This window comes from Bos indicus, chromosome 21 (assembly GCF_029378745.1).
Source record: "Bos indicus isolate NIAB-ARS_2022 breed Sahiwal x Tharparkar chromosome 21, NIAB-ARS_B.indTharparkar_mat_pri_1.0, whole genome shotgun sequence".
Taxonomy (NCBI): domain Eukaryota; kingdom Metazoa; phylum Chordata; class Mammalia; order Artiodactyla; family Bovidae; genus Bos; species Bos indicus.
In genome coordinates this window covers 45,634,538-45,649,096 of record NC_091780.1, presented here as the reverse complement: position 1 = coordinate 45,649,096, position 14,559 = coordinate 45,634,538, and the positions used below count along the sequence as shown (strand labels likewise).

Here is a 14,559-nt window from a genome sequence, read left to right as displayed (position 1 = left end):
TGCATGCATGCATACAGGTGCACATACACAATTTTACAACTTTTAATTAATACTGCAATCAGGATATAGAAAAATTCCACCAGAGATCAGTTTTTAATTTTTATAACTAGACTCATTAATATTTTAATACTAGCATGTAGTTTTAATTTTTACAAGTGAAATTTAAAGATCTTACCTGTTCTAGAAAGAGTGTTCTAGCAAAAAATGAGAGAAGACAAACTGGTAAACCCTGAAATTAGAAGAAGGGCAGCAGAAAAGTAATAAAATACACTCGATATTGGTATAGGGAATGTAACTTAACTCTGAGTGTAGATGAGAAGTGATTGAAAGAAAAAAATTGGGAAGTTTCTGACAAGGAAATGAATAAAAATGGCCTCAATGTGAAAGGGTATAATTAGGGTTTGCTGTGATGAATATCACTACTTCTTTCACATTCATTAGGAAATTTGACTGCTCTGTCAGCACTTTCAGACACTAGAAATTTAGGAGGAGGAATGATATAGCCATTAAGTTTGAAGGTCTAGAACTATACTGTTCAATATATTGGCTACAAGTTACTACTGAGCACTTGAAATAGAACTAATCAGAAATGAGATGTACTGGATTTCCATGAAAATTACTATATAAATAGAATATAAAATATTTCATTAGTAATTACTAAAGTATTATTACATGTTGAAATGACATTTTGGATTACGATGGGTTAATAAAAAAGCTAAAGTTATTTTACCTAACAGGTGAACTTTTTACTTTTAACATTTTTAATGTGGCTACTAGAAGATTTTAAATAACATTATATTTCTATTGGATAGTGCTGATTAGAATGTCCCTCTAGAATGTCACTGGTCTGTTCTGTGAAAACCACTTCATACAGGCCAACAGCACTGTAGGAAAAGACTTGTGATATTCAATAGCCTTGAATGAGTCAGGCAGAAGTGGTCATGCCTACACACTAGAGTTCAGTCAGTTTTGGCAGAAATGAAAATACTGATCAAGAGAGAATAGGTATAAATATAGATATCTGTAGTCTATTTTGAAATGCATAAAAAGTCCACATGAACTTATAAATGGACAAAAGACAGAAAAACAGACACCTAAAGAAGAAAGTATAGTAAAATGGTAATGGTAGAACCAAAGAGCTGAGTATGTAGATATCCACTATAAAATTCTTTAAACTTTGATGTATTTTTTAAATTTTCATAATAAAATGTTAAAAAAAAACCCCAACTAACAGGAAGGTTGCAGTTGTATGGAACAGAAGAATAAGGATAGAGTTGGGGGGGTTAGGAGCCCATTGACAGATACTCTCTCTGTTAAAATGTTGTATACTTTGCATTTCTTTCTTGGTGGAGAACAATGATGTCCTTGGTGGAGGACAAAGATCTATTTATGTATTTATGGTAATACCGAAGGAGATACTTTTTTTCTGATGACTATAGTTCTTAACTCTTAAAATCTGATTTCTGTTTTCAGGAAGTAAGGCTTTTGGTAAAGTGTAAGGGCTTTTATATAATGCTCAAGAACTTTTTTTTTAAGAGTAGAGAGTTGAAGGGCCGTGACAAAAACATTTCAGCCTTTATCTCATGTGTTGATTGATGTAACATGCCCCAAAGGTGCTAGGTGTCCTTAGGTAAATAGTCTGGCAGTATATTCTTGCTTAGCATATTAGGCCCTTATCCCTAAAGAAAAACAATCACCATAAGAGGCCTCCATGTGATATTAATAATCCTAATACCAGGAAACTTTGGGGTTAAAAATAACACACTAAATGCAATACATTCATGAGTTAGAATTTGAGCACTGCTAAATGGCAAACAAATGGCAAATACATAATCTCTAGAGGGGAAAAATGTTTTGATCAACCCTCTCAGTGAACAATGGCACACTGATAAGTAATTCATATAAATTATGTATCTTAAAATGGATAGGGAATGGACCTTGAGAAATAATCCAGTTTAGTTCCATGGTCTCAGGAACACAAAAAACTTAGGACTCTCACTTTCAAAAGGAGAGGACTGAGGCCCAAAGAAGCTCCACTGTCTTACTTACAGTCATCCAGTCAATAAATGGTGGGGGAAGGGGTACAGTTTTCCTGCCATCTGATAGATGATGGTGCTGCTAGTCTACAAACTTATGATAAAGATGAGAGGGATTTCAAGTTAGGGGTAAACACTTAGGAATGATCTTTACAATGAGCTACAAAGGTTCAAACTTGATGCTGATTGGTGGGGATATAAAGTTGCATTAAAAAACTATGGGCCCGAACACTGTGGACCTGGCCAGTACCTGCCAGAGGTCCCAATCAGTCAACAGTGAGCTACTGAAAGACTCTGACGTTACATGTTGACACTATCTTACCCCTAACTTTAAAGCATGGCCCTGTTCTCACTAGGGAGGGAAGGAAGCAGAACACTAGTATCCTCCATCCCACTCAGAGAATTCACTAGCAGCATTCCCTCCTTCCTCCGCCATCTATGACCTCAAGGCTTCAGGGAAATGAAAAGCACTTGTTATTCACCAGAAACCCTGGAGAATCAAATGGTACATTGTCCCCAATAAGCACCACTATCAAAGTGATGTGAGATGGCTTCCAGAGTGTTTTGCACAAGCCTCAAAACACTTGAGTCAAACATTCATCCATTCAACAGTTTTTGCATACTCACCACAGGCCAGACACTGTGTTGGACACTGAGATTGCTAAAATGAAGAACAGTCCCTTCTATTAAAAAACTTAAAGACAATTCAATCACATGACTGGTGCTATGACAGGGATGAAAGCAGGCTGCTTGGAGAGCACACAGACGAAGACAACGTAGTGGGAGAAAGAGGACCTCCTGGGCGGTGGGGCAGACAGAGAGATGGGGGAACTTCCTAGAGAGGGTTCCGAAGCTGAGCTATGAAGAGCGAGAAGAAAGAACCACACTAAAGAGGCTGTGTGTACAAGGACACACAACCACGGTGATAGTAAGTGTGAACTCTTTGGCAGAGTATTTTCTGTTTTAAGATCACGTCAACAGCTAATTAAAATAAATGAACAGACACTGTTGATGGCTTTCCTTTCAATCCTGAAGCTGTTTTCCTCTGTTAAAAGAGCAGAGGTATTGGCAAGGTCCATAGAGAGAGAATGTAATAGAGTCTTTTAAGATAAGCCTCTGGCATTAGACAACCTAGGTCTGCAGCTCAAATCTGACATTTACTGGTTGTAAATTTATCACAGGCAAGTTTCTTGAATTCTCTAACCCTCAGTTTCTCCATCTGCAAGGTGAAAATAATAAGACTCTTATGAGGATTAAATGAGATAATGTATGTACGGTACTCAAGAGTAGTTCCTGGCATGTGTGAAATTCTTAATAAGTGTTAGCTAAAACTAAGAAAAACAATATTAACAACATTATAAATAAACTGGAAACACCATAAATGTTTATTACTTCTGAGTAACTGGACAGAAAGAGTAGTTTGAACAATTAGGAAAATCTAAGAAATGTTACTTGCAGTTTCTGTGCAGAGTTATTGGTACAATTAACATGCTGATCGTATTCTGTCTGTAGACATTTATCTTTTTCTCTTATTTCCCCTAAGAGACTATAAAATCCTTCAGGAAATAGACTATGCCTCTTTCACCTTTGTACTTTGGATACACTCTGTACAGGGCCTTAAAACAAGGAAGCTTTGATGAGTAATTGAAGAATAAAATGATTACAACATTCTGATTAATATAATTGGAATAAGTGGAGACAGACTAAATGATAACTGAGTTTGGTATCACTACTCCATGCTTTAAAAAATATACTGAAGTCATAAAGTGATTAGAATGTGATTTATTAAAGAAAAGAACAGTATTCTTAAGAAGTTACTTGGTGACTAAGAAGGCAGGAGACTTAACATATGCCTTTACTGTGAGCACAGAATTCAACATTACATCTTGTGGTCTATTGACCCATTTCTTTTTCAGTAGAAAACACTTTTTTTTCTCCTTTCTTTCACAAATCTCCCAACATTACTTTCCAGTAACATGATCATGTGGCATGAGCATCACCTTTAACAAAGGTTTAGGGTAGAAGAAAAAAAATTAAAAAGCACAAATGTAAGCAAGCAAAATGCTAAAATGTAAGTTGTTTCTCTGCAGGAAGTTTTTTGTGGTTGCCAGATTAAAGGAGATAACAGATACTATTTATGAACTACAAAGCTCAAGATTTAGTGGTTCAGAACTTAATGAACCAATTCAATTAAAAAAAAAACTTTAGGTGTTCTAACTTTATTTTCAAGGTAAAATTTTCTTTTAACCTCAATATAAAATAAATTCTATCAAAAGAACATCTTTACACTAAAATCTATGTTATTTAAGAATCAAGCAAAAGTGAATAAAATGTAAATCTACATTAATATATAATTTCTTTGCTCTTGTAGACTAATCTTAAGAAAGTACAAAGAGCATTTCACTATTTAAAATTACTCTTAATTTACTCTAAAAAGAATTCAGGATTAAAATGCACTAAGGAAAAAAAAGAAACAATTTTCAGTATCTGTTACAGCTTCTTGTGTAACAAGTGAACAGTAACTGATGCCTTAGAAAGTTCAAAAGATGGTTAAGTTTTAGGGTAGTATTTCCCCAAGTATATTTTGAAGGACTGCTGCTGCTAAGTCGCTTCAGTCGTGTCCGACTCTGTGCGACCCCATAGATGGCAGCCCATCAGGCTCCACCATCCCTGGGATTCTCCAGGCAAGAACACTGGAGCGGGTTGCCATTTCCTTCTCCAATGCATGAAAGTGAAGTCGCTCAGTCGTGTCCGACTCTTCGAGACCCCATGGACTGGAGCCTACCAGGTTCCTCCATCCATGTGATTTTCCAGGCAAGAGTACTGGAGTGGGGTGCCATTACCTTCTCCGTCTGAAGGACTAGTATGTCCTTCAAAATGCTCTGTGAATAAAAGTTCCGTAGTCAAATAATAGATCCTCTTTTGGAAAATATATGCTGCATACACTGTATTCTCCTTCCCTCCATACCTCTTGTTTTGGCTAATTCCTCCATCTATGAGGTGGACCTATCGCTTTCTACCCTCTCAGATACTCTACACTCCCATTCACTCCTTTTCTCTTACACAGTCAGCTTCAACCCTTCATCTGGATCCTCTCCTACCTGACCACACACCTCATTCCCCCTTCAGATACCACCCTATTCCTATACTCCTTGCCCCACTGTCCTGCCTCAATTTCCTTTACTCTTTGTAAAATAAGAAATTATATATTGTTTTCTGCCTTTGGTTCCTGTCACAGAGCTCCAAAAACCCTTATAATTTCCTAAGTGATAAAGGTACTAAGGTCATCTTTTGTTCTAATACTTGGACTTTGATCCCAGCTCCTGAAACAGAGCTTCTAAATCCCTTGGAATTTCCAGGGTGTTAGACGCATCTTTTATTCTCATGAGATAGGCTCCTAGAGTGCTTCAGGATGGGGGCTGGTCACCAGAAAGACCAAGCCGTGTTTAGAAGCTTGAGATTTTCAGCCCAGCCCACTTCTATCCTTTAGGAGGGCAAGAGGAGCCAGAAATTAATTCTATGATGATGGATCATGCCTGTGTGATGAAGCCTGCACAAAAATCCTAAAAGGATGGGGTTTAAGAAAATGTTTGAGCTGGTGAACACATCCAGGTGCAGGGAGGGTGCTATATTTAAAATGTATCAAACAAATGTTATAGTAAAACAAACTTCTTTGGTTTTGAGTTATATAAATGTTTGGTTGTTCTGTGCTGTACTGACATAAAAATAAGAACACATGGAGAGGACAAAAGGGCATATTTTATGGTTTCTAAAGTGACACAAATAAACGTAAATAAAGCTCTATCAATATTTTACTTTTTCTTTCTACTATTAAATCTTGGAATATCTTAGTTTCTAAATGGGGTAGCAACAGCCTAAACTTTTAGATTTTTTTTTTTGGCAGGGGGCAGTGGGGCGAGGTGGAGAAATAAAGAGAGTGGAGTTGTTTTGTTCTGGAGCCTGAAAGCACTTAGGTAAGTGGCCACAGGGCACTCTCATTTTGAGACCAAGCCATATCCCATGAAAATCTGGAAAACGCTTTCCTTGGGTTGGCAAGTAAATGTTGGAGAGTTAAAGGAGAGAGAAAGGACACAAAATGTAAGTAATTTCAGGGTGTTAAGGTTCAGCAGGTATGGAACAGAAAAACCAATGGCTATAAATAAAAAAGAAAACAAATCTCAGGACAGCATGGAAAAGCAGCAAAACAAAGAACCAGTAGGAAAGATTCCTACCTATTCCTTTACAGCAACACACCAAGATTACTGTCTTTTTATGAGAAATACATGAAGAATGGTCTCTACATGTAATGTATTTATAACCTTGCTAAAGAGAAGCCTTACATACTTGAGACAATCATCACAGAATTTCAAGTAATCTTTAAATCTAAATATAATCTTGCAGTTACATAAAGTAACTGTGCAGATGTGCCAGTTTCACTAATACAGCTAAACTAGTGAAAAAACACAGGTAGAGCTAAAGAAAACTCATGCAAAATAACCAAGTGTTCAATATATCAAGTGTGGAAAAAAGTTAAGTTCTAAAGCTCTTCAAACCACAGAAAGGGTAAGTTCTTTTCTTTGCATTTCCACTGACTCTAAAAATAAACCTCTATTATTTTCCAGATTATAAAAGAAATATAAGCTCATTATTTAAAAAATTCTAACACGACACAAATGCATCATAATGAAAACCAACATTCTATATAACTATTCCCTTTGGAGGTAACAAGTGTTATCAGTTGGGAAATAGCTCCTGTGGAAACACTTGAGACACAGGAACAGGAGAGCCACTCTGAACAAGTGGATACTATTACTTCAGTTTCTCCTTTGACTTGGACCCTTCATACTCCACTGCTAAGAAGAAAGAAAAGGAAAAAGAACATCCAAAACACATGCTGATCCTCCAAAACAGGCAAACCACAAAGATTAACCCGTGGGGGAAAAAAATCAAAGGTGACTGGGTAAAATCATTATACTACGTGGCAGAAATAAATATTACTTGATTTTGAGAAATGAAGTAAAAGTACAAAAAATACTACCCTTTCCTTTTCATTGTCTTCAATAGTCAAAAAAGCAGATAGCACATTTTTCCTTCAAAGAAAATTGAAGCAGCCTACCTAATTAGCTAAGTTTTTAGTTTTTTAAAAAATAACATTGTACCAGCAACGAATTTTGCCAGAAGAAAGAAAGTACTTGAAAAAACATACAATTATGGGGTTCTGTCAAAGGAACATGGGAGAAAACAAAAAGCTTGTAGTTGCCAAAGCTAAAATAAGTGAGCAACAAAATAAAGTAATATTAGATTATAAACCAAGTATAAAATAAATATCCATGAGTTCATAATACTATAAATAAATTACTAAAGAAATAAGTAAGTAGGGGAGAACAGACAAATTTCTGGATCAGAAGAATTCCAAACAATTTGTGTAAATATTTTGCCCCCAAAGAGATGGAGTATGACCGCTCGCTCTTTAAGTGTGGGCTGCACACTGACTTCTTTCCAAAGATTACAGTATGGAAAGCGGGAAAAAAGAATAACTTCACAGTGGAGAAACCTGACAAACACTCGCACAACCAGGTGATTGAAGTTAACATCAACAGTAGTTAAGTTATGTTGATAGTGTCTACTTTCACTACAATGCTGTGGCAATGGCATTTTATCTCTGCAACCTTCTTCCCTCAAACCCATACCCTAGGCTAATCATGAGAAAAATATATAAATCCCAACTGAGAGACAGTCTACATAATACCTGACCAGTACTTCTCAAGACTGTCAAGGTCATCGAAATCAAGTAAAGTCTGAGAAACTGTCACAACCAAGAAGAGTCTAATGAGATACAACAATTAAATTTAATTTGGTTTCTTAAAAGGGACTCACGACATAAAAAGGACAGCAAGTGAGAACGAAGGGAATCTGAGCAAAGTATGACCTTTGGGTAAAGAAAATGTAGCCACACTGGTTCATTAATTGTAACAAACGTACCACACTAACAGCGGATGTTAATGGTGGAGAAAACTAGATATAGGCATATGGGAATTTCCTATATTCTTTTTAACTTTTCTCTAAATCTAAAAATACTCTAAAATAAAACCTTATTCATAAAAAGCTTTAAAAAATCTAAAAAAGGGGGGAAGAATATCTTTTTTTTTGTATGAAGAGAATAAATGTCATATCAATTTTTTCTGAATAAAAATAATGCCAATAAAAATAATATTTACATGAGATATAAGATGATGCTATACTTCTGAGTTGAATCAATAAACAGCCAATCTTTACTTTTTTTAATCTCTGTAACTTAATCCTCCTTTTTATTACCCAATAAGCTTAAGCTTCCCATAGACTGTGTAACCAATTTCTTCATTTTCAAAATATATTTAAAAGAATTATATAGCAGCTTGAGATCCAAGCTGGGTGTCAAGTCATGACGGCAGTAAAGGAGAGTCAGGATATGAGCAGACTGTGGAAGCAACTGACTACTTTGAACACTGACCCTCTCGTTATTAGCAATGTGACAAGCTAACTTAATCTTTCTGCTTAGTTTCTTCACTGTAAAACAGAAATAATAATAGTATCTGCCTTATGGAATTATACAGATTACATGAGATAATGCATTCAATTTTTAACACAGAGAGAAATCAAAGTATGTTAGCTCCACCTGTTGTAGTTCTCATCTCCAGGGTCAATGTTTACAATGAATAGGTTAAAATCATGAACAGAACCTGTAATTAGACACTACCCTGTGAGCATGAGTGACTGTGTGTGTGGGTGTGTGCGTGGGGATGGGCAAGGACTGGCTAAGGCCTGCAGCCTGACATCCTAGCACAAAGTGGCTCCCTAAAGCTAGGACTTAATTAGAATCAAAGTGTAAGGAACCAAATATTATAATGTCTATATGTCATTCTTTCTCTCTGATGACAAGTCAAAGTGATAACCAACCAGGTGATGGACACTGAAATGTAACTGATAAAACACTGCAAACAAGAATTTGGTATACTTAAAATGTTTTTACAACCATAGAACTACACAGCTTTGTGATTTTCCCTTTCAAGTTCTTATTTTAATAAAAGATTGATATCGATAAAACATTTTATGTATATTTTGTGGGGTCATTTTGGTCCATTTGAAGAGGAACTACTGTTTCCATTTCTCTTCCAAGCTTAAATCCAGTAAGATTTGCCTATTACCTCTTCCCTAAACAGATGAGAAATTTTTCAAGAGGTTTTCCTGCTATTCATAACATAATGTGTATATATCTTTTTCTGGAGTTGTAGACCTATTACATATAACTGCAAAGCTTCAATTGGAGAAGGCAATGGTACGCCACTCCAGTACTCTTGCCTGGAAAATCCCATGAACGGAGGAGCCTGGTAGGCTGCAGTCCATGGGGTCACTAAGAGTCAGACATGACTGAGCGACTTCACTTTCACGCGTTGGAGAAGGCAATGGCAACCCACTCCAGTGTTCTTGCCTGAAGAATCCCAGGGATGGGGGAGCCTGGTGGGCTGCCATCTATGGGGTCGAAAAGAGTCGGACATGACTGCAGCGACCTAGCAGCAGCAGCAGCAAAGCTTCAATTAAGACTAATTCTATAACTTTATACACACAAGAAAGTTCTTGGTATTTATAGTTCAGACAAGACTGAGAAAAATGCTCTACTGATTGAATGATGTCATGTTGAGTTTGTAAGTTTCTTTTTTCACATTAAAGAAATGGTACTTGCTTTAATCACTTAACAAAATCCAAAGGCAATTCTGATACTCAAACTCACCTATGTCTTCAAATCTTATTTACTACAAATGAGATATATTAAGGATATCTGCTTTCCGACCAGATTTTTTTAACTGCAATGAAATTATAACTATAAAAATTTAAAACAAGATTTATTACTGCTATGAATTACTGTGGACCAGAAGTGAAAAATCAGCTTACCCATTTCCCAAAGAGATCAAGAAGCATGAGTCCTGTCACCAGGCCTTCTGACCAACTGGAGAGAGCATCAGTGATACTGAATTACTGAATCAGAGGCCTCTCTTAAGGTCATACATGTCTGATTGCTTTACTGCTGATGTTTATACAATTCATTCACAAGGATGCTGTGAAGGGCATGCACTGAACCATTAGGGCCCACAGGAGTAATCTGTTTGGCTTATGTTAATACATTAACAGTACCTGTCCTAAACAATTTGTTTCTATTTGAATTTATGAATTATGTGAATCCTACAAATCAATGAATCCTATAGTGGAAGTAACTTCCTTGGAAGAAATCTTGGAACTGGATGTCTTCAAACTTCTCCACTTTCTGCTCTCTCTCTCCCTCCTCGTCCCTAGCCTAGCTCCCTTGAGTGTCTCTTTAGGAAAAAAGAAATGTTATAATGGGGTTATGGGGTGCTTATGAATGATGTGCAGGCAGATAAAAGTTTGGATCCCTGCTCATCAAGGATTGTGTTTTCATCTTCAAGTTTGTCAACCGAATTTACAGTCAAATTAATAGAGCACTTACTTCATGGTACGAATTTCGTGCACCAACTTCAAACCTCTTATTTTTCCTAAGCTTATTTTCCTTTTGCGCTCTTAAGTTTATTTTATTTTCTGTATGTTATTATAAGCATTTTATATCTCTTATAGAACATAGTTGAGCAGAAAATAATCTATAAATAAATAATCTCCACTTCAGAGGGCAGTGAATACTTCATAAAAATACCCAGGGAAAAAAGCCACATCTAAATGAAACAATGCAATAAAACCTAAGATCTGAATCGACTGATCTTAATTGTATCTGACTGGGAGAAAAATCAGCCTTTACAATGATGAAAGGTCTGAAATAGAAACTATTTTAAAAAGAAAACCATTTTTATCTTAAAATAAGTATCTTAATACAAAATTAATAATGAATAAAGTGGTATCACTGTAACAATAATTAAGTAAGAATAATTTATATAGCTTCAAAAACATATTTAAGTAAATTTACTACTCACTCTGGAATTGCTGCTCACCAGACTTAACAAATATTTAAAAATTTTCTTGGTTAAAGTGAGTACTCTACCTACCACATTCCTGAGATGCATGTTTTAAAATACTGTCATAGAAGTAAAGTACACACAATAATGATTCACAAAGACAATCTCACCACATCCTAAATAGTTATCACACAAAAATTATCAGTGACACAAGAGGAGAGTCAACTCGCCATTAAGATTTTGCCAGAGAGAAAACAGATACAGGAACGTGGCAACACTGTTTTCCTAACAATGACGTTTTCAGATATGTGATCACTTGACTAATGCAATTGGGGAAATTTCTGTTTCAAACACTATGCAGAGTATATCTTTTAGGGATATTTGGAAAGAAAATGACATGAGGCCAATTCATTACCGAAATTTTGCCTGATTTCCTCATCTTTCTACTTGCTTCCTTGATCACTTCACTAATAATATTACCCACTTTTCTGACAATTGATCATTCGCTTCATTAGCAATTGGTACATGTAAGAATAATTCTGAGTGGTGCATACCATTCTAGCGGTCACATGACAAGACAGAACTCTTATACCTATCAAGCAGGTGAACTGGGCGGAATGGCACGTGGATGAAAGGAAGCACCTCCTCAGTTTGGTACTATTTGACCTAGGGCAACGTGACTTCTCTGACTTATCAAGTCATGAAAGATAGATAGTAAGAAAAAAACCCAAGAACCATTTTTTGTGTTCAGTGAATTCTGGATTGGCATCATCCAGTAATGCCTATTTATTTCCCCAAGTCACTTGGGGGAGTCACTCCTGACTAGCTAAAAGTAACTTAAAAATGAGGAGTCCAGATTAGGTCTATCACCCATGCCCAAGTAATAAATTTGGGCAAAGAAATAGGACTTCTTAAAATCCAAAGAAATAGCACTTAAATGCCACTTAAATCCCAATGAAATAGGATTTAAACGCCACCAGATGAGTTGCCTTGAGTTTCAGTCCAAGTTTATGGTTTCCACTGATTAACAAAAAATCTTCAGGCTTATAAATACATACTAACAGTGACTTATTTGGGTGATTATTTCAGATGCCTTATAAAGAAACATGCAATTCCAGTGCTTTGATATTCCACATAATTACTTTCAATCTCAGGTTTTCCCCAATTAACATATTCTCTTTGGATCATTTAACAGAGTTTTCTTTGAAGTTATTCTCTAGGCACAAAATGACTTTAATCATTATAATGCTAATATAACTACTTGATAACATAGCTGTTGGTTATGGAAACTTGACAAACTTCTATTTTGAAAGTGGAAGAAGTATATTATTCTTAGGACAGGTTTCAGTACTGTAAAATAAGTTTCATATATCTAGTTTAAAAAATAGATTCCTACTCGAAGAATCATTTAGACATCTAATAATTTTGAGTATGTGACTTCTATAATTGCTTGTTTTTGTAAAGCAGTATGAGTGCATTTCAGAAGAAATGTCTTTCTATAACAGTGGATCTCAAAATGTGGTCCCCAAACCAGCAGCATTAGCATTACCTAGGAACTTTTAAGAAATATGAATTCTCAACCCTAACCTAGAACTTCTTAATCAGGAACTCTGGGTGCAGGGTCAGAAATCCTCTAGGTGAGACTGATGCACATTAAAGTTTGAGAATCAATATTCTAAAATATAGCAGAAACATTAGTAGTTAAGTTTAAAGATTTTAAATTTTCTTTTCTTTAAAAATATATGAATTTAAAAAAGAAATCTAATGAGTACTCATAAATATATATAATTCTATAAAGTAAAAAGTGAAGTCCCTTCCTGGATTAGAAATAACTGGATTAATAATTGTTCCTGTAATCCTTCACCTTAAAAACACTGAATGAATCACTTTTTAAAATTCACTGGAAAGAAACTATGGTTAGGTAGTTAACTACGATTAAAATGTTTAGATGTAACCTCCAATCACTTATTTCCAATCATTAGCAATGAGCAAAATGTATGAAAGTAAACTGGGAAAAATGACACGTTCTTGATTCCAGATTTCAATACAGGAAAAAAATCACTCAAACACCTCAGAGCAGACATGGGTCAGCCTTCTTTGAAGGCAATAAAAGCAGCACGACCCCCAAGTTCTGAAACCCCAGGAAAAACACCTTCTACCTCTAAAGGCAGTCCTTAAGAGCTAGCCTTTAAGCAGGAGAAACAATTACATAGAGAAGAATATTAAAAGTTGAGGAGGTGTAATAAAAATTTTACTTCAATACTTAATCTAACATTTGCACTTACAAACATAATAAGGAGTTTCCTTGTCACTATAACATTATTGAAACATAATTTCAAGCACAGCTGGTGTCAAACTCCAAACATTTCTATAATTTGGTTAAAAAAAAAAAAAAAAAGCACAGGTTTTATAAACGCATACCAAAAAGCACTGAGCATAGTTTATTTTATCTTAGGTTCTTTATGGTATTGAAACATTTACAAGGGGTTATGTAAATCAATAGAAAGAAATAAAATAACTTGGGTGGCAGGAAAAAAATGAGAACTCACTGCCAAGTAAATGCTACTGCCGAATGACTTTTAATGGCTAATACCCTTTCTTCCATTTTTCTCTCACTGTAGTAAAACCAAAAGACATGGCAATCAAAACAAATTTTGCAGTGCTTCTATCAAACTACTTTCTATTCAATGCCCTAAGCATGCTGAAAAATGAACGCATTTGGTGCTGATGCCTGAACATAATTCTTTTAAATTACATTATAAATTTTCTTTCTGTGGAAGCTATTTTAAACCAATTCTCTGTTATCTACAAAAACAGGGAACAGAGTTTGGAACAGCTAGCAAGATTAACTAAAATGATGTACTTTTTCCCCTATACACCCTCCACTAGAGGAGCTTATGAACAACTGAAAACCCTAAATGCAACCTGCAAAAGGAGCAAGAAACAAAAACATTAGAACTAAATCCTGGGTAGGTACGTTTATGATGGTGACGGGGGAAGTGGTTAACAAGAGGGGAAAATGTAGGGGGAAAAAAGAGGAAGTTTTCTACTTTATATCCTTTTGTTTTCTGGGTGAAAGCTCAGTATTTCCCTGTCCCTGCAGGCAAACTTACGTCACCAATTATGAACAATGACTTGATGGCTCAAAAGTTACGAAAGTATGTGTAAAGTATGAGTTACACAGACTTTAGAATTCCTACTTGATCATTCTAGGGAAAAGGATCAATAAAAGCATCAGTTCTTCTCACATAAAACCACAGTAAAGGAATCTGATACTGAAAAAAAAAAAAACTAGGCACAGACAGGTTGCGTGGATAAGATAAACCTCATTTCTGGTTCCTGGACTTGACCATTGTAACAGGCAAGACATCACTAACTTCAGTGTGGTAGTCATCAGAGCTGTGAAAAAATACTAATCCTCTTTCTCCTTCTACATGCATGGTAGGACTGTCTTTCCTATCATGCTGAACTCAGGTCAGCTATGTAGCTGTGTTTGCTGGAATCACAACTAAGCAGAAGCTCTGAGTCAGTGTGTACTTCACGACTTTCCCTTTTCCCTCTGCCAC

The 14,559-nt window shown here is 35.7% G+C and overlaps 1 protein-coding gene across 3 annotated transcripts in view; it reads right to left on the bottom strand.

The window, feature by feature from the left end:
- Positions 1 to 14,559, bottom strand: part of PRORP (protein only RNase P catalytic subunit) — a 131,914-nt gene that overhangs the window by 52,246 nt on the left and 65,109 nt on the right. The window contains exon 6 of one of the 3 annotated variants that reach the window (XM_070775453.1): positions 176 to 229. The exons of the other annotated variants lie outside the window; for them this stretch is intronic. Within the exon in view, the coding sequence (XP_070631554.1) occupies positions 176 to 229 (54 nt within the window). The remainder of the gene's footprint in view (positions 1 to 175; positions 230 to 14,559) is intronic. 3 annotated transcript variants of the gene reach the window in all.